The 27,716-nt window shown below is 30.9% G+C and overlaps 2 protein-coding genes across 2 annotated transcripts in view; both read left to right on the forward strand.

The window, feature by feature from the left end:
* The window catches only part of Pgant2 (polypeptide N-acetylgalactosaminyltransferase 2), a 181,634-nt gene that overhangs the window by 141,165 nt on the left and 12,753 nt on the right, over nucleotides 1-27,716 (forward strand). The gene's annotated exons all lie outside the window — the stretch shown is intronic.
* Nucleotides 18,984-20,098, forward strand: LOC141533730 (uncharacterized). The gene is made up of 2 exons (XM_074252755.1): nucleotides 18,984-19,295; nucleotides 19,382-20,098. The coding sequence occupies exon 2, from the start codon at nucleotides 19,382-19,384 to the stop codon at nucleotides 20,096-20,098; it is 717 nt and encodes a 238-aa protein (XP_074108856.1). The 5' UTR covers nucleotides 18,984-19,295.

Genomic DNA, 27,716 nt, shown 5'->3' on the forward strand with positions numbered 1-27,716 from the left:
AATGAAAGATTATAAAATTGCACTAAAAAATAATAAATGAAATGAAAGTGGTACGTTGCAATGCAAGTGGCAAAATTACGATTCCGAGGAGGATGAACAGAAGTAGACCTCGGGGTGCAGGATAAAATGAGACAGCGTTTGAATACCGAGGGTTGAAGGTACCAGAGATAGTACATAGTGGTATGAAGTCGGTTAAGAAGAGCAGAAGCTTCTCAAAACTTATGTGAAATTAGATTTTAAATTCCATTGGGTCTCGTATGCCGACCTGGTCTCTTTACTTCCACTTTTACTACGACGAGACGTTCAAATTATGGGGAAAATAGAAATGCCGAAGGATATACTGCCGGATATATTTTTTACTGGCATTTTATTAAAGACTTTTTTATTTTCTTGTCGCTAGATGGAAATTTTACTTCCAAAGTATTTTATGGAATTTATTAGAATTTATTGGCTACTTACTGAATTACTAAAGGGTCGATCGATTCACCGAAGTGAGCTCAACGTAAGATAATTTCGTAGTTTACATATCAAATAGATTTTCAATCATTTATTCTAAAGAGGCTTATTAATTAACTTATATAAAAATAGCTTAACATCAAACAGTGAATTTTGATTTTAATTACAAGCTATTTTTTCTTTACAAATAATAATGATTTTTCTAACTACTGCATTAAGAAAAAAGTGGATAGTAAACTTAACGGCTGCCCAATTTTAAAACACAGTAACTACCATTTAGAAATTTTTCTTAATTTTTCTAATTAAAAAAAAGTTTGTCTGACAAATTGATGCAAAATTTGATTTATGAATAGAAAATACTTGCAGACAAATATTTTTAAGAAAAATCACTTGAAATTAAGATCTCAAAGTTATAAAAAATGCAGCAATATTAAAAAAAATTAGTTATAAAAATTTTGCAGTTACTGTGTTTTAAAATTGGGCAGCCGTGAATTATAACTTTTCAAGTATAAAAATATAGTTTTTTGAACATTTTTTTGTATTAAAGATAAATAGTTTTACGGACTACATTTTAATAAATATTTTTCTGTTATTGTGTTAAACAAAAAATCATTAGGTGACTGAATGGTCGGTATAAACGATCTCTTAGATAGCTTAACTGGAAGGATTCTTGGTGCGTAACCAAGTGTTCCGGGTTCGAATCCCTGTCCGGGCTTGTCGAATTATTTTTTCTGTTTCTTGTGTTAAAGTAAATCACGATGACTATCAAGCCGATATTTAACTAAAAATAATTTTTTTCATTGTTATAGATTACAAAAATAAAATTAAAAAATTGATTTTAAATTTTAAGTTCGTATGACCCCTTTAATCAAAAACAATGATCATGACGAAAAAAAATCCTGAAAAAACATAAAATATTCACGGCATGTAAGATCAAATTTGTCAAACTATATGAAAATAAAATTACAAAAGATAAAACTAATAAAATTACGAGAGTGTGCACTATAAATTATAACAGAAGGTTTAACGGCAACCCGACTATGTAAAGTAGCAAAAACTAACAACCCTCGGTCTAGAAACAGAATTTAGATTGTAGAGTCTACAATCTAGTGCACTGTGTAATGTAACAATTTCTTGTTCTACCTTTACCTTAACAATTCTACGTCTTAGTATAGTTCTTACCAGGTTTGTTCTCCTCTTTATACTCTTAATTACCATCTGCGATTAAGACCGTCAAACTTCTCTGCGTGCTCCCAGTTTGTTAAATCTTAATAATTACGTTCCTCTTCTGAGTTCACATTTCTAAATTAGAATAAAACTCATGACTCATGAGACGTGTGCAATTGCACAGTTCTAAAGTGTGTATTTGAGTATGCAAATTAGTTGGTACTTTTTCGTGTTCATTATTTAACATACTTTAGAAATTTTGCGGACAAATTATTTAAGTTAGTTATATTTTCAGCTACAAGTATAAAAATTGGTCAGAAAGTTCGAATTTTTCTAAAATATTCTTCTATTGCACGTCTCAACGCGAAGCGTGAGTAGTGCTTTACTCTCACTCTCTCAAGGTCAAGCAATTATCTCGGCTTAAATTGCTTTTATCCGAACTTTTTTGCACTTTGAGTATTGAATGAGTTGTTAAATATCAACAATAACACTTTTGTATGACAATAATTACTTTAAAAAACACTATTTTTTCTAGATAGTATAAAAAAAAATCTATTTAAAAAAATATTTCGGTGGACGTCTGGTTATTTTAATTTTTTTCTGTAATAAAAGAACGTTGATACGTTCACTTTTAGATTTTTCAAATTTTTTGATGTTTTGCATTAAAGACTTGGTTGCTCGCGCTGTGGTGGGGGCTTATGACGTCACTTGCGGGTCAGCGCCATCTGTTGAGCCATACTAGAACTAATTCAAATTGAAATTTGTTACTTCTTCGATCCATAGCGCAAAAATTAATTTTCTTCTCTTGATTCTTTTTTAAATATTTTAAATTTGAAAATATCAACATATAAAAATGTAATATTAAATTATATTTTTACTCAAATAAAAAAAAACATCCGTGTTGAAGAGAGGTATAAAAATTTTAATTAAATAAAAATATTTGAATGTAATTTATGTAAGTTTGATGCATGTTTACAGTAGCTTGAATAAATAGAAGGATGAAACATAGTCACGACTTGGGTGTACATAGCGAGCTGTATGCTCAATATGTAAGAAATTATGTATCTGCATGAGTGTGTGTATAATCTTGTCTTTAAATGGTGTATCTTATCCCTCTTATGCATTCTCAGCATCTCCTTCTCTTAAGCACATCGACCGTATTTCATTGTACTTTATCGAAGTGCATGAAGAAGCTTTAACACGGATTCTGTAGAAGCAATAGAAATTACTTAGCTGCAACGCAAGTATGGCAATGCATTTGCATCACTCAGATAAAACTTGTTTTTAACTAAAATGCTAGATAAGGAAAGTGATGAGTTCCCGTGCTGACTTGATGAAAAATTATAAAACTTTGTTTATCTACTTATAAAATATTACAACTTTTAACCATTTTACTTTTTAATTTAAATTTAATTATCAAACTTTCGTTGACAAACTACTTCATCTAACTTGTTAATTTATTTTTTTTTAATTACTGTCTTTCCTCTATTTCATTTAAATCATTATTTTACTTCATTTGAATATTTATAATAATATAATTATACACAGAAGAAAATTTAACTTCATCCAAGAGACTTATTCTTGAACTTAAAAAACTCGAAAATTTACTGAGTGAGTAAGACAAAAAAATAAAAACATTGAGCATAAGTAACAAATTTAGTTAAATTTTCTGAACAATATTGAAATTTTTTAATTTTAAATAATAAAACTTTTGTTTAATAGTTTGGAAGCTATAAATGTAAAATAAAATAGAGATGTTCTTGAAACAATATATCATCAACAATTAAGCTCAAAACTGATAAAGCAATAAATCACAAACTGTATAATTAAGTTTTATCTAAAGTAAAATCGTGCGAGTGAATTCATATTAACAAGTTTAACGACACTTGCACTGAAGGTACTTTACAAGGAAAACTTTTCCGGTATAAAAGCTCCATCTGCTCCACATGTACATCCAGCTACCTTATAAATTCACACATTGACAATTCAATTCCAATTTAATCGGTTATCACTATTATCGTCAATTTATTTGAATTTATTTTATAATAAAATAATTTATACATAATATAATAGTAAAATATTTGTAAAAGCGAGAAGATCGGAGATAAAATGTAAATTTAATTTGCCCTAGTAAAGAAAATAAATGGATTAAGGTCAAAGTGCTTGAGGCATGTTTTCCTGTTGCGATTTCATCTCGGTACTCTCTTAATACTTATTCACCTCCTCACTCATTCTTCGCGCTCTTGGGTTTTATGTTGACGTTAGAAATCGTGCAATATCTGTATAACATGTAGAATGTGAACTGCTCTCTCGCATCCTTTCTAATTGCACCGTATGCCGTTTATAAATTTAGAAATAAAAGGATTATCCAAGGAGAGTCTTCTTCATTCAATACTGATGCGTATTTATGTGTAAGATTATTTCAACTTGATAATTCTTTACTTTAAACAAATTTTAGGGAAAAATTTTTTGAAGTGACCGAAAGTTTCAAAATATGGCTTAACTTGGTCTAATATGACCATGCATAATTTTTCAACCAAATTTAGTATTATAATTTTCCGACAGGTGGCGCATAGTCGTTAAATCGTCTCCTAGTAAGAGAGTTAGGTCTGAAAAAATGAATCATAAAATAAAAATTATTTTTTAACTTAATTTTTCCTAAATGCTGTTATTAAACTATATTATAAAAAATTATTGTAACTATTATCATTAAAATGAAAAAAAAAAAAAAAAATTTAATATAAGCTAAAACCAAAAATGGCCAGGAAATAGAAATGAACTTAAATAAATTTTCTTACTACCTCGGTCGAAAGTACGTAGCTTCTGCTGTGATATCGCGGCAGAAATATTCATTTTTATTCCTCGGTCAAGCAGTACGCGCGCCATCTAGTTGAGCGGGAGTAAAAATTTAGTCGCGTGCACTGCCACTCAATACATGAGAAATTCCCTCTACAATACTACCACAAAGACCCGATTCACGTATCCACAACCTCTACTTTTACTTGCACTCGTATAACCTCAAAGTTTGTTTACAATAAGTTAATGCTAATGTTTATTGGTAAATTCTATTCAGAAAATTATTGTGATTAAAATTTTATAATAAAAATAAAAAAATGCATCACCAATTATCTGACGAGTCAACCGATGAAGAAGAAGTCACCAGAGGCTTTGATGCGGAAGCACAATTGATTGTGCAAACTGACACTTTACCCAAGAAATCTGCTGATAAATATACGCTAGTCTATAATACTTACAAAAAATGGAAACAAAAAAATAAAAGTGCTTTATCTGATTCTGAGGAAAATAATTTAATTGTTTATTTCAAAAGTCTATCCACAAAATTGTGTCCATCTACTTTGTGGAGTATTCATTCTATGTTAAAATCGACGCTGAATGCCAGAGATAATATTGATATCTGTAAGTTATCAGTAAGTTTTATAAATTAAAAGGTTTAGTTAAAAATAATGCCAAAGGTCATAAGCCTAAGAAATCTGCTGTCTTGACGTGGGACGAGGTTATGGCATTCATAAATAATGCACCGGACTACACTCATTTAGCCAATAAAGTATGTATTTATAAAAATTTGTATAAATTGTATTGATTTATAATTTATAAATCTATACCTTTATTTATAGATGTATTTGATGCCTGCCCCCGACCAGCAGCACTCGCTTCGCTCGTGCCGCAAATGTCGGGGCAGGCATCAATATCTTTAGTACAAACTTGTCATTTTTCCGTACTTTCGACCAGGTAGCAAGAAAAATAGTATACACTACACGCGCAGAAAGTTTGAGAGCCCTGAACTGCGCGCTGTGATGCCCTCGGCTTCGCGCAGTGCAGGAATCTCAAACTTTCTGCCCTTGTAGTGTAATATACTATATATGAATTGCACACAGAATGTATAAATGTATATGTAAATATGAATATTCAATAAATATATTTAATAATAAAAAAAAAAAAAATTTTTTTTAACTTTAATTTAATAATAAAAAAAAAAAAAATTTTTTTTAACTTTAATTTAGGTTATAAAATTTTAGGAACTTTTCTCTCAATAAATAACATATAATTTTCCATAAGACGGAACTTTACGATCAATTACAGTCACTAATTACACTGGCACAAATGTGAACATACATGTCGAGCTCAAAGCGAAAATAACACTCTCTAACGTTGAAGATATGAAGTGTTAAGAAGTAGAATTGCGGTTCTAACTATAATTAGAGAGCAATAATCTAACTTTACGCATCATATATACTCCTTTCCGTGAGTGCAATCCTGAGGATCTTGCGGTGGTTTGATAGTAAATTTACTCTAATGAGATTATGTATTTCTATAATTTTATAGAGAAAGATATTCTCGACTGAAGTAATAATGAATGTTAATTTAAGAAAATACTTAAAAATATTTAAATTATCTTGGATGAAGTCTATACTTTATTATGAAAAAATTTTAGGTGAACTTTTACTTTTTAATGATTTTATCTTCTTTAAGATTTGTTTATTCTTACAAATTTTGAAAATTAGTTACTTTACCAAATTATTACTTGGATATTGGTCACCATATTATAAACAATTTTCACGAATTTTCATTGAATTCAAAATCATTTAGTATTTTTGTAAAGAAAATTCAATACAAATCAATACATAAACAATTCTTCATAAGACAATAATTTTTGTGATAAAAAAAAAATGTTTAGAAAGACAAAATTCTCTTGACTGGAATTAAGCAAAAAAATTTTTTTCACACACAAAAATGTACTCTCGATAATTATAAAACATATTTTCTTAATAAAAGTATTCTTGTTTTTTTTTTCTAGTCAATATATTATTAACGATCAGTATTAAAGTCATAAACTCCGTCAAATAAAAGAATAATCGAAGAACACTTTGGAAGTAGCACGCTGTATGCTTGTATAGATAAATAACAATTTTTATGACAATCCAAAGTCTCTCTAGTCTCCGAATCGCGTCAATCTTATAAGAGTGAAAATAAAACGATAAATCAGGAGTAAAAGCAAATAATTCACCGATACTTTCTCGAGGACAATCAACAACCTATAAACTCACTCAAATACATTTAAATCATCAACCAATAACGGAACATAATAATTCACTAGAAACGTCTCCGAACCACGAGCTCATTTTATTAGTTTCCTATATAATCCTGCTTCTAAAGTATCCAATAAGAATTCCTCGTATTTCATCCCCATTCCTACTCTGTTGCACGACAGTACGCGCACTAGAATAAAAATTCTCTTCAAAAATAAAATTAAACTACACTTTGAATACCTTTCTCTCGTACAGTTTGGCTTTGGAGCAACCCACCTACGACTGAGTAAAAAAGTCGCGGGTATTTTTAAATCTACGGTTCCGTAGATAAACCGAGTTCCCAATCGATCTCATTTTTATCTGTAGTTTGTGAACTCGCTTGCATAAATTAATTAATTTATTTATTATTTATTAGTGCATATGATAGGTTTTTCAATTTTTTGATCAAAATTTTATAGGAATGGCGGTCTGTTGAATATTAATTATCCAACACGAATTTTTCGATTCGATACGACAAAAAAAAATTTTATTTATTGGGACAGCGGTAGGAATAGTTGAAAAGGTGCACAGTAAAAAATTTTGCGTCAAAAAATTTTTCTATTAAAGATTTAACACTTTTATGTGTAAATTTAACATTTATTGTGTTAAATTAACACAAAAAAGTGTTAAATATTGAACATAAAAATTTTTAACACAATATTTTTTGATTCATTGACGCAAAATTTTTTACTGTGTGTCACGATCCGGAAAAATATCTTTCTTGGTTTGGACTATTAATTGTTTAAATATTTTTAAGAAGATGATTATTTATTAATTCATGCAATTAAAAGAATGAAGTCATAAATCCGATGAATTCATATGAAGAAAAAAAAAATGTTATTTTAGTTACGGTAGTTCCTCCGAGGTTTATTGTGTGGTCAAAGCATTGACTATAGTCGTAAGATTTATTCTATTGTCAAATCATTATTCACTAATGAAATACGATTTATCAAAATAACAAACAAAAATATTTCAATTATTATATCGCAACAACAAAAAAATAAATTGCTACTTTCTTTTTCTTAATTCATAAAAAAAAATCCTATTTTTTATTCTGTTAGTTTCTTTTTTCAATTCTGTCTAGGAATTTTTTTAATATAAAAGAGAAAATTTAGGTGGTCAGAGAATTTTTCATACTTCAAATGAGACTGAAAATCGCAAACTTTATTATTTAATATCTTGCTTTCTAAACGGTAAAAAATTCTTAAACTTTGAGAGTAGTTAAACAGGGGACACATGCTCAATCGGTAAAACAGAGTTGTGGGTTCGTGTCCGCACTAAGCTGGGATATACATTACCGACTGTAGGTTCGTGACAAGTGTCATCTGTGGATATGAGCGACCTGTTTTACCGACAGTATGTGTTGCCGGCGGTAGATATATATGTCATTTTGAGGTTATGGGTGAGGTTTTTATCGAGGTTATAGGTGGCGCTGGTGGGGAATTCTGCCGCCATCTTACTATCCGCCATTTTTTCAATCTTACTATCCGCCATTTGGTGGCTGCTATCCGCCATTTTGAATTTGAGTTCAACATTTTGAGGTTAAAAAGCATCCTCAACTATTAACCTGCCTTCGGCTCAGCCATAACAGATCAATAGTTCAGGATTACGCATTTGTAGTATGGTATATCCATGTTCTATATATTTAAAATGAAGTTATGTCAACTACTTGCGAGAAGGATTTCACGCAACGCCATCTGGTGACAGCGTGCATTACTTCTAACGGCGCAGTAGATGACTCATTCTGTTCTAGAATTTTTTGAGTCTGCTATCTGATTTCCGCCATCTGGTGGCTGCTATCTGAGTCTGAAATCCGCCATTTTGAGTCTGCTCTCTGAAATCTGCTATCTGAAATTTACCATCTGGTGGTTGCTATCTGACTCCGCCATTTTGAGTCTGATTTCCGCCATTTCAAATTTTGATTCTGATTTCCTGCATTTTTGTTAAAAAATGCACCTGTGATCTCAGCATCAATAATAGTTGCTTAGATCACAGGTGCATTTCATTGTTTATATTCTGAAAAGATTAATATATTCAAACTGTACGTATGAGGAGTACATGTGAGAAGATACGCCATCTGTCGAGATTTCTGTCTACTTCTAAACAGGTCTGAACCTTTTCAAGGTCACGGTAACTGCGTAGTTCTCTTTGCTTTATTCCTAACTGCGTAGTAGATAACGTCATCATACAGGTCTGAGCCTGTTCAAGGTTGCGTAACTGCGCAGTTTTCATTGTTCTATTTCTAACTGCGTAGCAGATGACGTCATCAAACCGTTTTTGAGGTAAAGGAGTGGGGGGTAACTGCGTAGTATCCTCTGGCTATAAAAGCAGCGCGCTCAAGCCGTACTTCACAAAAACGAAGTACACGTCTCCAGTAAAGTACGAGCTGGTGGTGACGACAAGTTGAAGTACAAGTTCTTGGTGATATACATCTTCTACCTATCAGTATTACTAATCGTAATTATTCATTTACTGTCTAATCAAAATATGAATTAAATGAAGAATCATTTAATCAACCATTACAATTAATTAAAAAATTTTTACAGCAATCAATCATGGATGTAACCAAGATAAATGAGGTTAATTGTCTTACTGGGATTCTTCCTGTTAAGAAAATGAACGAGTTGGAGTTTAATCGACAATATAAGATTAACGGTATCAAAGCTATTACAACTGAGTATGGAACTAGGATTGTTGCTAATATAAACGATGAATTTAACATTTATCTACCATCAAGAACTATTCAACATCTAAAAGATGATAACTTCATGAAGAGTTTGAATGAATTAATAGATTCAAAGTATCTGTTTCTGCGTTATCATGGTGGAAAATATAATAAATTTGAATTTATTAATTCTAGTCTTGATGTAAAAATGACCAGTGGAATTATTTAATCAATAAAATATTGGATTTCAATATAAATAATTCATTGTTTTTATTTATAATTCCTCACATTTTTAATTTAAGATTAATATTTATAATTCAAATTCAATAAGTTATACTTAATCATAATTTTTTAAGTTACTTATCATAATGATAGTTTGAATTTCGCGCTTCTTGTACTAGAGCCATCTACTATCAGTTTATTCTTAGAGCGTGAAAGCTGTCAATTCATAAATATTAAAAAAATTTTCTAGTTATATATACATATATAGAATAATACATGACTTTTAATTTAAATAAAAGATAAATAATTATTATTAGTTTATAATATTTTGTTATTAATATTATTAATATTTATTTAAATTAAAAGTTATGTATTATTTGATAAACTAATATGGGGTTGATGTGCTCTGTATCGTCAAATCCAAAAATCTTCTAGCGATATATTTTGAAAATCAATACTCAGTTTTTATTTTTAAATGGTTATATAAAATAATGCATGACTTTTAATTTAAACAAATATTAATTATAAAATTTTAGAAAAACAAAAACTGATTATTGATTATCATAATTAAAAAATCAAAAACCATTACGCCATCTGTTGATAAGTATTAATATCAGTAGTAGTGTTGGAAAATTATTTGAATTTAATAACTAACAATAATTAATTCTATTCTGAATTAAATGTGTTAGGATGAAATAATAATAACAATTATAATTCATTTATTTTAGATTTATTGAGTGCTTACAAACCAATCTTTTAAATTTTTTACATTTTCCAAGGCACATAAATCAGATAAACGATCATGATAATTACAAAAATGATTGTTAGAAATTTTCATACTTTTTAGAGAGGGACATTTGAAATTATCGAGATCGATTACAATTTTATTATTACAATCAATTAAATTTTGAACCCATAACTTTCTCTCGATACCTTTGACATAAATAATTTTTTTATTACAAGTTAAATAATTGAGAATTTCTTTGAGCTTGTAATATGAAGTTGTTCCAGCATTCCAACCGATTCCATGATAATTTCGGATCAGCCAGGTATTCAGACGTTGATAGTTGACTGGTAACACCTTCCAGTGATATGGCGATTGAAATAGTGTGTATGACAACTCTTCAATATTAACAATATCATGTTGAATTGTTATTGAGGCCAACTCCTTAACAATGAAGCGATTATCAGCTCCTCTGAATCCTTGAATGTCTAGAATGATCTCCATTTCTCTGCTCTTGACAACGAAGAGTGACTGAATGATGACTCTTACAATCAATTCAACCTTTTTATAACCCGATCTCTGGATTTTACCCCCACCACTCGATAATCTTATTGGTCAATTATTTCTTTTTGGTTAATTGATAATTTGATTGGTTATTCAAAGTATACAGTAGATTTTTGAACTATGTAGTATATGACACTATCCAACAGTTCTGAACCTGTTCAAGGTCTCGTAGCTGTGCAGTTTTTCTTTGTTCTATTTCTGTTGCGTAGTAGATTACGTCATCTCATTTTTACAGGTTATGTTTATGCTTTCCCGCCATTTAACTCATTTTACAGGTTATGTTTATGCTTTCCCACCATTTAACTTATGATTTCAGGTTATGTTAAACTTCTTGTGCGTCATCTATCATAACTGCGCAGTTTCTATTTTTAGATTATGAGTCATACTATTCTAGAATTTTTCCAACTGCGCAGTAGATGACATCATTACCTTGCTATAAAAGCAGCGCGCCGCGAGCATACTTCATCGAAGTGAAGTACGAGTGAAGTACCATAGTGTTGTGTGTTAGAAAATATCAAGCTTTTGAAATCTGCTGTTCTGAAACTGTTTTCTGAAGCCTGCTACCAGCTGTTGAAATCTGCTACCTCGTGCTGGAATCTGCTACTTGAAATCTGCTGAAGAAATCTCAATCATAGCACCATACTGTAAACATCCTGTTACTGATACAATGCATGAAATTGAGAGATCAACAACTTTCAAGCGTGTCAAAGTTGAAGATAAAACTCCAAGCCCGTTGATGTTCAAGAGGATGTGTGAACTTGAGGTGGGAAAAACTTACAAGCTAACTGGGATTAGAACGGTTATGACAGATCATGGACTCAACGTTGAAATCGATCTGGAAAACCACTTTTCAACGTTCTTCCCTGCTACCACCAACCAGAAATATCTCAACAATCCTGATATGATATTTAAAATGAAATTTTTAATCTTATGCAATACTTTAAATCGACACTACATTGGGGCCAATTATAATAAATTCAAGCTTATTAATCACTCTGGGAAAACAATTACAGAAATTGTGAGAGAATTGTGTTTTGATATGTGCACTTAACTTTTATTCTAAATAATTGTTTTATACTTAACTTTTATACTATAGTATATTACACACCGAGGGAAGTAAAGTAAGAAATGTCTCAGATCACATGTAATTGTTGGCCGAGGCGAAGCCGAGGTCAACAAACATGTGATCTGAGACATTTCTTACTTTACTTCCCGAGGAGTGTATACTATTTTTTTCCCTGACGAAGGTGTAAAGCGGAAACTTTGTTTAGCGCAGCGGGGCTAAAGTTGACGCTTTACACCCGGAGGGGAAAAAAATAATTTTTTATACTTATTCTAGTAAGGTTTGTAATTAAAAAACATTAAATTACAAAAACATTGTTATTTATTTACTATTTTTAATTACATTAAGTTTATTGATTAGTATAGGATCAATAATGTTATTGATTTGTTGTATTCGTCGACGAAATCGTTCTCCGTCTCTTGCTGCTTGTTCCCATGGTCCTTTCCTTATTATACTCAATTATTCGGTCGTGAATTATCAAGCAGTAAGCAGCAGTTTGATTTGGAAACTGTGCTGACGATTCAAACTCCAGACGTATAGCCACAGGTCCAGACTTGATTGACTCGTTCTGCTTGGAACAGTCAATTATATACAGAGGTGCTGTACTTAGAAATTTTTTCTTAGCCAATAGCGGTTCAGCTTCTTTCCCATAGTAAGCACTTTGAAAATTTGTGTACATATCATACATCAAGGCATACTGATTATGCACAATGTTGAGGTTCAAATTTCCATATGGATAACTCTGAGAGTTCAAGAACAGCTTAATGTCTCTTATGCTGCAATGATCAAACTCGCTTGCGTTTTGATTCGATTGATTCTTTCTTGCTGTTTGGAATCCAAGGATAACAAAACGAGGTTTCTCAAGCTGATTTGTTGTTTTGATTACCCAAATATGCTTGTTGGTAGCTGGTAGCAGTGGATACTCATACAATTCCCAAGTCCGGAAACTGATTGGGATAGCTGGATCGGAGGTTATGTAATTTAGCACCATAATTTTTTGCTTGTCAGACATTGTTATGTATGGTACAATCCACTCAATTTTTTGAATCGTAATTGAAACATTTTCATTCTCAACGGTAACAACATAAGCATTTTGATCAGTATTTGATCTGATCAGTATCAATTCATGCTTAGCATTCACGATAATTCGTTGATAATCTTCAGCAAATCCAAGAATGAAACTCAGCGGTACTGAGACATCAAAGTAACCACTATTATCAGTCAGCTTGTTGTCATCTTCATTAACAATCCAACCAGCATTTTCCAGAATATTTTGTTGTCCCGGACTCAGAGAAGCGTATCCTTTCATAACACTGGTGATACCAACATTCTTACATCTATCGATTTCTACACCATTGAGCTCATAACGTATCTCTTCAAACATATGACAAACAGTCATGTTGACCATCTTCGTAGTAGCACTTACAGCAGTACCATCAGCCTTCCTCATTCTTCCATAAAAATGTAATGTGCTCTTGCTTGGGAGCAAGCACAGATCTTGATGTTGAACAGCAATCCTGATTTCATCACTGTTGTTGAATGTTGATGATGCATATGGTAAGTGTGAATGAGCTTCACAGTGTGCAATAGACTCATCGAAAATAATTGATTTTTTTATATCTAAGATTTCCGCCATGGTATCACACAAGCTAGACAACAAAAATTTATTTTTGTCTTGTGAATTTTCCACGTAATTTTAGTCCTAGACTTTTTAGGAACTCTGCGTTTTGACGTGTCAACACTTTCAGAGCTCGATGATGACTGATAATCTTTGGACATCCTGCAATCCTTTTATACCCGTTACCAGTCTTTGTCTCATATACGATACCCATTACAGGCTTTTTATATGCAGTCTTATCGTTATAGTCTCGCCACGGAAATTTGCTATTCTCCCGTCCTGATCAACAATGCGGAGCCTCAAGTTGTGTATTGCTCGTACGGCGACTGGTAGGTAAATGATGTTTGTTGGCACTTCCACTATCTTATATCCTGCTGGAACCCTCGGGAAAAATTCATGGATTGTGTGATTCTTCTCACCATTGATGTACGATCCAGTAGTTATATTGCACTCGACTCTCAGAGCAATGATTTTCAATATTTTGACTGGTAAATCAGATTTATGTGCTGTGTTAGGTTCAAGCACGCGGTTGGTAAATCCAAGTAATGATCCAATGGAATCTTCAGGCTCAAAATTTATATATTGATCACATCTTATTTCACTTCTCAACTCATTGTTGTTTGCTTTTAAAGTGAAACTTATTTCAGGTAATGTCTTGTTTATATAAGTTTCAATATCTTTAATTTCATAACTCCCTGTTGGCATAGTTATTTCTTGAAATCTCTTGATTGTACTTCTTTTGGATCTTTTTGATGACACATAAAATTTATTAGCACCAACATCAATATTTGGTATTGAATTAAATGTTAGGAGCTTAACAAGCCCAAGTACATAATTTTTTGTTGGTGATAGCTCAATCGGCGGAAAATAATTTGCCTCCAGTATGGAGGAGTTTCCGGATAGTGTCAAGGTGAATGACTCTGCCATGACTGACGCTTGTTGTCTCGACTCACTTCAATTTATAGTTGTCCAGCCAGGAATTTTAAGCACAAATGTCCACATATGATTGTATCAAAGTCTTGATATCTTTTATAATTGTACTTTACGCTACCTACATCGAGATATTTCATCAAGTCTTGTGGGGTTTGTAGATTACCAAAACTATCAAAGTAAATTACTTGATTATGATTCTTCTTGTATGCAACCCAGTGAGTTCCAGGTCCAAGTTTATCATCTAAATTTATTATTGCTGATTCGTTTGTCTTTGGTCCAGATTTTGGTAAATCATTTCTCATGAAAACTCCACGAAAATTTGAAATTTTAAGCAGCTTGGCATACTTTAATAAGTCGATGTTAGTCAGTGCTCGATGTGGTAGCTCTACTGGTTTTTTGACTTCTTGCAGCCAGCTCCTTCTGGGTATGGTTTCAGATAAAGTCCCATACCACTACGGTAAGGTTTGAGGTATAATCCTCTACCTACAGCTATTTCCTCCATCTTCAAGTTGTGACGTTTCTTTTCAGCTAATTGATTTTTGGCTGCGCTGGCATCGTTCACAGCTTTTGCAATACCTGCAGCTCCACCTGTTAGAGCACCAACCGCTGATAACCCTGCAAACAGGGGAATCAAGAATGGAAGTACTCCACCAATCTTTGATGGAACTGGTAGAATACGAGGCAATCGAACGTTTTTCTTCCAACCAATTTTCTTGACTGCTTTGCGGGCACCTCCAAGAGCTGTTTTAACTGGATCTCCACCAGGCTGCATGGACTTTTTAGCTTCATCAACAATCTGTCTCAGAGCAACATCCTTCTTCTTGGTTGTCTTTCTTTTGACTGTCTTACGCTTCATTGTTTTTCTTTTAATTGTCTTACGCTTGGTAATAGGTTTTTCTTTTTTAAGACCCATACCGAAACGTCTTTTCAACTTCATGATTTTATTCACACTCCAAGCAGCAGCTTTTTCACCAATAGTAGCGTCCCTCGCTTGAAATCGTTGCCACGCTTTCTCAGCAAGAATTTTATCAGCCTCGTGACGGGCTTCTAAATTTTCACGATTTTTAGAGTAAGCTATATCGTGTTCCTTACACGCAGAGTCCAAAGGATTTATGCCTGGATCACCTCGAGCTAACCTTTTGGCTAACTTTGTTCCCGGACCACAATACTGATATCTTGGTATGTGAAGTTCAAGTGGAAGCTTATTGATTATGTTGTTGAATAAACCTTCACCACGTCTGCTCTCAGACATGTCACATCAAAGACTGACATGCTAATCTATATAAGCTGGTATATATACCCCTTGAGCTCAGAATCTAATCAGCAGTCATGGGCAGCAAATCAAGAGCTCAGTTGCCAGTTATCAATTTTGATCAAATTGTTCAAGGGACCGGTGTGAAACTCAAACGACACGGTGCATTACTTCCCAACAGTATCCGTGCAGTGTTTTGCGGACCATCAAACTGTGGAAAGACCAACGCTCTACTGTCTCTTATTGTACATCCAAACGGTTTGAGGTTTGAGAATATATATCTTTACTCAAAGTCTCTTAACCAACCAAAGTATCAGTTCCTGGAGACGCTGCTTAAACAGATTGATGGTATTGGATTCTTCACATTCAGTGAACATGAAGCTGTAATCAAGCCTGAAGATGCTAAACCTAACTCCCTGATGATATTTGATGATGTTGCTTGTGAAAAACAAGATCACATCAAGGCTTTTTTCTGCATGGGTCGACACAAGGATGTAGACAGCTTTTATCTCTGTCAAACTTATACACGAATACCGAAGCATCTGATTAGAGATAATGCAAACTTTCTCGTGCTATTCCGTCAAGATGAAATGAATCTGAAGCATATTTATAATGATCATGTCAATACAGACATGTCGTACAACTCATTCAGAGATTTATGCTCGGCATGTTGGAATAAATATGGGTTTGTGGTAATAGATAAAGACAGTGAATTGAACAGTGGTAGGTATCGCAAAGGATTCGACTGCTTCATTAGTATAAATTGAGGTACTTTAGAGTGTGATAGTCATACATGCTGTAGACGTTAACCTGTCAACATGAAGCCTGAAGAAATATCAAAGCAGAAAGATATTCTGCATCAGATATCTCAAGCCAGTGATGCCATCCGACGGAAGCACAAGATGTTGAAGTTGGGTAAAGATACAGCTGAGAAAGCTATGGAGGAAATGTTCAAGCCTATTGTGACACCACTCCAGAGTATAGTTGAATCTTCAAAGTTGAAAGGGGAAAATATTAAAAAGAAGAAAAACCACAGGTTGAAAAACAAGAGGTTGAAAAATCTTTATATGATGATCCAGAAGTATACAACAGTTTAATAACAGATGATGAAAGTTCATTTGAGAATACAGCACTTACTATTACTCAGCCACCACCATCAACAAGTACTCCAGCTCGTAGAAATCCTCTTCTCACTAATTATCTACAACGTTTAAGTAAAAAACATAAAGATAATGATATGAGATATGGTGTACGCAGAAAACGTGGTGAAATGCATATGGGTGATTCACCTATTTCATTTGCAAATGATACAATAACTGTCAAAGAAAAAAATTATCCAATAACTCCTGGGTTGTTTTAACTCCTGTTGGAATTATTATTTAGAAAATCACCAGAGGATGCACTCATCACCCCAGATGATAAGAAAAAGTACTTGGACATAATTCAACATACCAACGCTCATAGGAAAAATTATGATCCAAATCGTACCATTTATGAAGATACAACAATCAAGTTCAATAAAATACATTGCTGATTTTATCACCAAGTTCGGTAAAGGGTTACCAAAATATATGATTGCAAGAAAACAGGGATTACCAATGGACTATGTTTACTGGGATGATCCAAATGAACTAGTTGATCGTTTGCGACTACTTATGGCATCTCAAGCTGCTGGAAATCCAAGTCACACGAATGAAATCATGTCAATTATTGAAAAGCTTAGAGAGGCTGGAGTTATATATTAAAAGCTTCTGAAAAATTAAATCATTCACACGCTGAAGAAGTTCTTAGTTATTTAACTTATGATAAAAAAATTATTTATGTAAAAGGTATCGAGAAAAAGTTATGGGTTCAAAAGTTAATTGATTGTAATAATAAAATTGTAATCGATCTCGATAATTTCAAATGTCCCTCTCTAAAAAGTATGAAAATTTGTAACAATCATTTTTGTAATTATCATGATCGTTTATCTGATTTATGTGCCTTGGAAAATGTAAAAATTTAAAAGATTGGTTTGTAAGCACTCAATAAATCTAAAATAAATGAATTATAATTGTTATTATTATTTCATCCTAACACATTTAATTAAGAATAGAATTAATTATTGTTAGTCATTAAGTTCAAATACTTTTACAGTACTGCTGTTGGTAGTAATACCCTCATCTATAGATAATTTTAATATATTTAATTTGGATATTCAAATTATTTTACAATCCTGTTACTAATACACTTAAATGGTAGATGTTTTTATTATGAAAATCAATTTTTATGCCCATTATTATTTTCTAATATTTTTTTATTTGTTTGAATTAAAAGTTGTATGTTATTTTATATAACCATTTGAAAGTAAGTATTGATTTTTAAAAATATATTGATTTAAGATTTTTCAATTTAACGAAGGATGGTGCTTCAGTCGCATATTACTTTTTTAAAAATATTTCGATATAAGATTTTCAATTTAACTAAAGGTAGCGCTTCAGTCACATATTAGTTTTTTAAAAATATTGATTTAAGATTTTTCAATTTAACTAAAGGTGGGCGCTTCAGTCGCATATTAGTTTTTTAAAAAATACATCGATATATAAGATTTTTTTCGATTTAACTAAAGGTGGGCGCTTCAATCGCTTATTAGTTTTTTAAAATGATAATTTTAAAATAAAAATTATTATTATTATCATATTTTTACATCTAAAATTAATCAAATATAATCAACAAGTTTTTTAACTAATTAATTTTTTAAATCAATAAAATAGTTATAATTTCAAATAGCTGTAAGTTGAATCACCCTCTTGAAATGGTGGATATCCGATTGTATAACTGACTGTATAACTGACCATGAAAATTCTCATGAATCAAAATGTATCAAAGTATATACTATTCCTCACATCATTTTTAAAATGTTAATTAAAATGATATTCAATCAATATTAATAGTTAATTAATTTCAAAAATAAAGATCTAATTATTAAGTTATAACTAGAAAATTTTTTTAATATTTTTGAATTGGCTGCTTTTACACGCCAAATGCACCCTCAAAGCAGAATTTTCAATAATTAAATTTTAATTGAAGAAATTGATGAATTTTGATGAAATTTCGGATTTAGGGATAATGAAAAATGATTATCATATTTATCCAATAATTTTTACATAACAATGTTTATCAACATTTTTTGTTAACATCAAAAATGTCAACTTGCCAGCTATGTATAGTGTGTACCTAATGAAAGAACCAATCAGCATCATGCGTTTTCGATCTGATAGTTTCTATTGGAGGATTGTAGGGCCCTCTGGTTCTATAGGAAGAAAGAACTTTCTAGTAAGATAGGGTTCTGTGGGGGCGAGTATACTTAGTGGAACAGTACAATAGTAACAGCGTAAATAAATATAATTTTATGAATAAATTATATTGAATGTGTTACATTTACCAAAATAGATAATTATTCAACCACAGAATCAGTATCATATACAGAGTTAAAATCAATAGCGAAGCGGTATTAAATAAGCAAAAATCAATAACAATAGCAAAGTGGAATTAAAACAGCAAGGTAAATGAATTTTTATCATAAATATTTTAAATTTTAATACATATAAAATATTTTAATTCATATATTTATTTTTTTTAATTATATAGATGGGTAGTGCTTTAAGCTACGAAATGGTGATACCTGAAGAGTGGTATCTAAACTTTTCCAAACATCAAATATTTGAGGAAATTAAGAGAGAAATCGTTAAGTTACAACAAGGCAAGATTGAATTTAGTGAAATGAAGCTAAAAATTGGAGAAACTCAAACAAGATTGGAAATACTTGATATTGAAAGGTGTTGGTGTTTCGTTAGGGAAGGTGACGAGAGTTTGAATGCTAAAGACTATTTTTTTAGTGGAAATTTGATAACTGAGATGTTCCCAGCATCGCAAGGTTTATATGCAGTAAATCAACAGCGGAGAAACCTTCAAATTCTCAGTTTTAATTTAACAAATTTCAATCTTAATAATGAAGATGATGGGTTTTTCGATGAAAATAGATTGGAATATCTATCAAGTTCTGAACAACAACTGCAATATCAAGCTATCTTTCCAAAAGTATGGTTACAACAATTATCGTTAACTGAAATTATTGCAGCTGTAGATCAACGATTAGCTGTAATTTTAGACCGTGAAGATGAAATAGAAGAAGGAATTTTTACTATTGCAGCTCAACCAACAATCTTGAATATTATTAATGAAAAATTTTGTTGGTGGTTTAGAATGTGGAACCATCAACATCCAACTCTGGAGGACTACATTTTTATAGGAGATTTTCTGCAAAGATATTTTCCAGAGCTAACTATTAAAAAAATGGATGAATAATTGTTTTCGCTTGAAATAACATAATCATTGTTGTTACTCAGAGTTTTATCTTAATTTTATAACTAATATTTATTTTGTAGTAGTATAATTTATAAAGAATTGTTTCATTAGACAATTACAATTATGAATGTAATGCGAATGTTTTTTAATTATTATTATTATTATAATTTGATTTTTATAAGAGCTTATATTTTTCTATTAGTATTTTAATGTATCAATAAATATAATAAAAATAATCATTACTACTACATATTTGTTTCAGCCTTGATATTTTAACATTATTATGTTTACTGGGTATAAATACAAAATAATTTTAAATAAACGTTAATGATAAATATTAAATTAGAATTACAATTAATGTAAACAATAAAAGTTATAAAGAATATATAATCAGTTATTATTATTATTAGAAAATTAGGTTTTTTCAAATAAACATATTTTAAATTAACATCTGTAAAGATTCAGTCTAATAATAATATAAAGTTTGAGACGCGCCAGGCATAGGTATATGGTTGAGGAGTGGGAGGCATAGTCTAACAACAGCAGCATACTGTTACCGTTGGTAACACCTTTCACTACTCTCCTAAAGGTGTCACTGTAAAAGGTAGCGGTGGACTGGGAGGTTTGAACCACTCTCATTCCCCGCGATAAATAAACATAGTATATGTGACTGTTGTAAGATGTGTAGAATTTAAACTAATAGTAGATGTCACTACTGTAAGAGGCGCGGGAATTTAAATTAAAAAATATAATCCTTGACATATCTACATTAACATTTGAATTATAAATATTGATCTTAAATTTAAAACGATGGATTATAAATAAAAACAATGAATTATTTATATTGATATCCAATATTTTATTGTTTAAATAATTCCACTGGACATTTTTACATCAAGACTAGAATTAATAAATTCAAATTTATTATATTTTCCACCATGATAACGCAGAAACAGATACTTTGAATCTATTAATTCATTCAAACTCTTCATGAAGTTATCATCTTTTAGATGTTGAATAGTTCTTGATGGTAGATAAATGTTAAATTCATCGTTTACATTAGCAACAATCCTAGTCCCATACTGAGTTGTAATAGCTTTGATACCGTTAATCTTATATTTTCGATTAAATTCCAACTCATTCATTTTCTTAACAGGAAGAATCCCAGTAAAACAATTAACCTTATTTATCTTGGTAAGATCCATGATTGATTGCTGTAAAAAATATAATTAATCAGCTGATTAATTAATGATTTAATGAATTAATAATTTGTTATAAATTAATAATTTTTTATTAATGATTGAAATCATATTTTTAAAATAATTTAATTCAAATTTTTTATTAATATTTTAATTAATTGATTAATCAATCAATTAACTAATTAATTAGAAGGTAATAAAATTAAATGAATATATGTACTTACATTTAGTAATATTGAGTGGGACAAAATGTATTTCACCGAGAGCTCGTACTTCACTGGAGATGTGTACTTCGTTTTTGTGAAGTACGCTCTCGGCGAGCTGCTTATATAGACAGAAAATACTGCGCAGTTACCCCCACTCCTCTACCTAAAAACCTGTTTGATAGCGCCATCTATTGCGCAGTAAGAACAGTATGAGTCATCTACTGCGCAGTTACATGACCTTGAACAGGTTTAGACTTGTTTGATGACGTCATCTACTACGCAGTTAGAAATAGAACAAAGAAAACTGCGCAGTTAGGCGACCTTGAACAGGCTTAAACCTAAGATGGACAAAAACCTCACCAGATGGCGTATCTTCTCGCATGTACCCGTCATACATGCGGTTTGAATATATAAACCTTTTCAGATTATGAACAATAAAATGCACCTTTGATCTAAGCAACTATAGTTGATGCTTAGATCACAGGTGCATTTTTTAACAAAATGGAGGAAATCAGACTCAAAATGGCGGAGTCAGATAGCAACCACCAGATAACAAATATCACATAGCAGATTCAAAATGGTGGATAGCGACCACCAGATGGCGGATTCAGAATGGCGGATTTCAGATAGCAGCCACCAGATGGCGGATTCAAAATGGTAGGAAAATAGCGGATAAATTTTTAAAAATGGCGGATAGTAAGATGGCGGCAGAATTCCCCACCAGCGCCACCTATAACCTCGATAAAAACATCATCCATAACCTCAAAATGACATACATATCTACCGCCGGCAACACCTACTGTCGGTAAAAATAGGTCGCCCATATCCACAGACGATACTTGCCCCGAACCTACAGTCGGCAATGTAGATCCCAGCTTAATGTGGATATGTACTCACAAATCTGTTTTACCGACTGTGTATATACCACCCCCCTGTTTAACTACTTTTGAGATATATTAGTAAACGCTATTTTTAATCTGTGAAAAAAAAATTAACAAAATCTGCCAATAAGTAGTTACACGGAAAGACTGCCTTAAATTTAGTATCTTTGGGAAGGTTTTGAGCCGAATTTATGCCTTTTAAATATTTCACATGTTTTTAATCGATAGTTAATTCATCATGGTAAATTTCTGGATTAGTTATAAATAAATTCGAGTATCAAGCTAAATAAAATTTGTAGGGAAAGTCTAAACCTAGAAATAATTTTATTTTCGTTGTACACCTGACTCTCTGTTATTTAATTTATTTTTGTAGAAAACAATGTTACTGCGAGTCGTACGTCTAATTATTCTCTTTCATTTAACCGTGTATGTAAATTTTTTGTAATTTACGTTGAGGATTGTAAGAGCAATAATTATAATTAATTAAGTATCGCGCACCTTTAACGCAAAGCTTCGTGTGTCTTTTTAAATTGTATTTCAGTAGAGGATTACAAAGACAGTGGAAATAATTAAAAATATACTTTAAATACGATGCAATGTTGAAAAAATATCTGAAATGTTAACACCGAAAAATCTATATTATTATCTATACATAATTAAATAAATAAAGAATATTTTTTCTTCGGGGTAATTATATAATAAAATCAGTTTCTACGTTTAATTTTATATTATTAGAAAGATTTTGAGCTACGTTTGTGCCTTTCAAAGGTTTTCAGAGATAGTTAATTTATTACGATAAGTTTTCTGAATAGTTATAAATAGATTCGAATTTCGCTTTGAATAATATTGATTCATTTATTTCTCTTTGTCCATGTGAATATCATTATATCCTAAATATTAGTCGATGTAATAAAGAGAATCAGAAAAATTTTATTACGGCCATATTATAATTTAAATAAGAATTTTTATGTTAAGATTTTGGAGAAGTTTTGTTTTGTAATTTTGTTCTCTGACATTTGTCAATAAATTTTTTATTAATTGATCCTGTGATAGCAATATCATTTTAAAAATTTTTTTCAATAGCACCCAAAATATGTATAATGTAATTAAAAATATTAATTAATTACTAAGCTAAAGTTCTTTTATTGGTTATTCGTAGCTAATTATTTTATTTATTTATTTATTTATTTATATGCCAAGGCCAAAACCAAATGGCAAAAATACAAGACAAAGGAAATATATTTGCATACATTTGTAATTAGTTTTTAGTTGATTTCGTAAGTAATTAAGAACATAACAATTTAAGATTTACAAATCTACTGTTAAAAAGATTTACAACTCCTACTAATTCCTGCAAGTTACAAACTATTTACAACCAAGTTTACTTCTTTACCACCTGCTTCAAGATCCAAAAGGAAATTTTACACTTTAAATTTCAAACTCTTTAATGATAATGAGCTTATGACCTCCAACGAAATTAATCAATAAATTGAAAAAAATAAATAAAATAAAAATGACCGATCGAGAATTTTACTACCTCGAAATTATTTTAGCGATCTTAGAGCAAGTACATGTAGTAATCAATTGACGCAATTGAGTGGATTTTCATGTGGACATGGTATGAGAAGAGTAGAGCACTCGAATACGAAGGATCGGCAGGCACTCGGTGCACTCGATTCTGTCCTCTCACATCATGTATGTGTTGTCGATGCGAAAGTTAAACGTGTACTCATTTCAATTACGTACATACAAACACAACCTCCCTTTGTATGTATACAAATAAATAAATATATATGGTTCAAGTACGGGTACGAGTGTGTGTACATAAAGTACAAAAGTGCACGTCGGTGATAGCAATCAACTGATCATTTTATCTTGATCTTTATGAACTTATAAGTGCGGTTCTTTCATGATAAAAAGCATATTATTATCTTTTATCAGTTTGTTAATTTAAATGTTGTCATCGAGATTTATGTGGTGATAAATGTCGTGGAGACTTTTATGGGTTAAATTATACTCTTTGATTATTTAGATGCTCAGAAATGAAAACTTTTTAATTCAAGAAAAACATTCAGGTTGGATTAATTCAAAAAATATACTTGTGAATATCAAGAGAATGAAAATCAAGCTTGTAGAGAAAAAGTTCCGCATTAAACAATTTTAACAATTAAACCACCCGTGTAAAAAAAAACTTATAAAATTGTCATAGAGGAGTCAAAAGCATAGAATCCTAAATTTGACCCAATTTAGGACATTTTTATGACAAATTTATGACACCAGACCGAAATGAAATTTAGATTTTAGAAAAATTTTGTCGCAATGACTCAAAAAAAAAAATGTAAAAAGTACTTTTCTGATAATTTTAGAATACTTTAATGACAATTCCAGGACAATTTTAGCATACTTTTATGACAACTTTAGGACACTATTATGAATTTTAGGATACTTTTATGACAATTTTAGGACACTTTTATGACAACTTTAGGACAATTTTATGATAATTTCAGGACACTTATATGATAACTTTAAGACAATTTTAGGATATTTTTATGACAACTTTCGGACAATTTTAAGACACTATTATGAATTTTAGGATACTTTTATGACAACTTTAGGCCAATTTTAGGATACTTTTACGTCAATTTCAGAAGTGTCCAAAAGTGATAAAAGTTTCCTAAAATTGTATTAAAGTTGTCATAAAAGTGTCTTAAATTCTTACATTAAAGTATCCTAAAATTTTTATAAAAGTATCCTAAAGTTGTCAAGAAAGTGTCCTAAAATTGTCATAAAAATGTCTTAAAGTTGTCATAAAAGTGTCCTAAAATTGTCATGAAAGTACTTTTTACAACATTTTTTCTTTGAGTGATTGCGACAATATTTTGCTAAAATCTAAATTTCATTTCAGTTTGATATTATAAAGTTGTCATAAAAATGTCTTAAATTATGTCACGTTTAGGATCCTAAGCTTATGACTCTTTTATGACGTTTTTTTTACATGGACACCTATGCATACTTTTTTTAAACAAAATAACCTATATCTTACCCAACAATTTTCAGAGAAGTAGTTATAAAAAATTTGAATTCCTCACAATTTTTTCGTATAGCCGCAATATATTGATTATTTTTTTAAAAATCCATAGTCAACAATTGAAATCGAAATTACAGGTGAAACATTGAGGATACGAAAAATTTACAAGAAACTTTTTTTTATCAAAAATTAAATTTTCTATAACAAAGGTCTTCGTCAATTTTTCATGCCTCTAATAGTTTACTCACAATTCTGATTTTAATCCCCCACGAATAATTTTCTGTATACATATCATCAGCCAGATGATTTCCAGAATATTTCTCTTCAAAATCAAAAAATTTTATCTCAGCGGAGTATAATTAGTAAGTAATTAAAATAATTTAAAGATCTGTAAAAATATTCAAAATCTATCTCCTAAAAAGCAGAAAAGAGCCGCGCAATAAATTTCCAAATAATCAATAACAAGTAAATAAAAATGAAATATGATTGGGTATAAAATAACTGATCGATTAAGATAGCAATCGCGGAAATTTTAACAACGATGGACTCGCGACACGGATGTACATCGCAAATAACCATTGAGCCGCGATAGGAGAAAAATGGTTTCGGTCTGACGACCGCGTGTTGGTTATCAACGCAGCCTCAACTCCGTTCGTGGGTATGTTGCCATCAATTTATTCTAGCGCCTCTACCCATTTCTCTTCCATCCTCTAACTCGACAACCCGACAACTATTCTAACTATTTGTACGTACATAGTTGTCTAATTAACAATTACTCATTCCCTCGCTGAATCGTTTTAAAAGAACCCTTGTTCTACTACTGTCGGCATTTCGCTAATTAATTAAATCACTTAATTCAATCATTCTTCATCTAATTTGTTATAAGGTTAAAATTAAAAAAAAAACTAAATTTAAATTATTTTTTATTTAAGTGTTTTATTATAAAAATCGATGTATTTATGTGCGTACGTGTTTAAATGTGTATATAAACATGCAAACATCTCATAACTTTTCCCCACGAAAAAAATATGAATGCCTGGATATATATTTAAATATATAATTTTATATGTGTGATATAAATGCGACAATATATATGTAACATATTAAAAATTTGCCCAGTTAAATATATGCCTGGATATATTTCCAGATCATAGATATGCATAATACAAAGACAGTGTAACAATTAAAAATTATTTACTTCTTGTAGCAATTTTTGATGCTTACTGTCCTTATTTATTTTTTTCCATTAATGTTTATCTAGCCGTCGTGGAGATTTGTAACGGATTATCCGATCGATAAGCAATTTGCGGCATCTAAAAGAAGCTAACTGAATTAAAATTTTCTTTAAATTTAGACCGAATTGATACGGTACACAGAAAAAAAAATTTCTTGCACCAAGAAAATTTTTAGAAAGACAATAGTATATCACACTCAACAAATATGTGGAAAGCGGTAACTTTGTTTAGCGCAGCGGGACGAAAGTTGCCACTTTCCGTTCAGAGGGCAAAAAAAATTGTTTCGGAGCAAGAAATTTTTTTGGTTCAAGAAACTTTGACTTCATTCAAGACATTTCTAATCTTTCTTTATATTTTCTTGAGCCAAGAAAATTCGCCCTCTAGTCAAGAATTTTTTTTTCAGTGTAGATTCGGAAAAAACTTCAAAAATTCGATTTTTTTTAATTTTTAAACAATTGTTTTTTTGAAATTACTTCGACGCCCTTGTTTCAATCAATTCTATGATCTAATCAGCCCTTCTACTCAAATAAATACATCGATTACTGCACATAGCATCAAAATTGATAGATTTCTCGTGAGATATTTAATTTTTTTTAAATCAACACAAATGTTTTTTAATATAATTTTTCAATTCTTTCTTCTTCTCAAATATTTTTAAATAGTATATTACACCCCTTGGGAAGGAAAATAAGAAAAGCCTCAGATCACATGTAATTGTTGGCCGAAGCGAAGCCGAGTTTAACTTAAAAATTGAACTTTTGGAGCGAGTATGACAAATAATTCTATTTTGGGGCTTATAGATCTCAAAATAACTGTCAAACCATGTTTGTCAGCTAAAAGAACATAATTGGTGAAATTTGGAACACTTTGCATTTGAAATTAGCGGGAAGTTGCAGGGAAAGGCCTGTTGGGTCAACCGTTCTACTACTTTTTTTGACTGTTAATCTGATGATCAGATGTATCATACAAAATTTATTTCAGACTAATAAATGCCACACTGTTTAACCAAATACGATAGAAGAGTAAAGACGTGATAAAAGACTACAATAAAAGTGGTGTAGAATAAAAA

Source organism: Cotesia typhae, unplaced genomic scaffold (assembly GCF_013202065.1).
Source record: "Cotesia typhae breed Kobodo isofemale line unplaced genomic scaffold, CoteBio_Ctyphae scaffold_121, whole genome shotgun sequence".
Classification (NCBI taxonomy): domain Eukaryota; kingdom Metazoa; phylum Arthropoda; class Insecta; order Hymenoptera; family Braconidae; genus Cotesia; species Cotesia typhae.

What these genes read in the sequence shown, in the direction of transcription:
- LOC141533730 (XM_074252755.1), top strand. Translation starts at nt 19,382, where the DNA reads ATGGGTAGTGCTTTAAGCTACGAAATGGTGATACCTGAAGAGTGGTAT.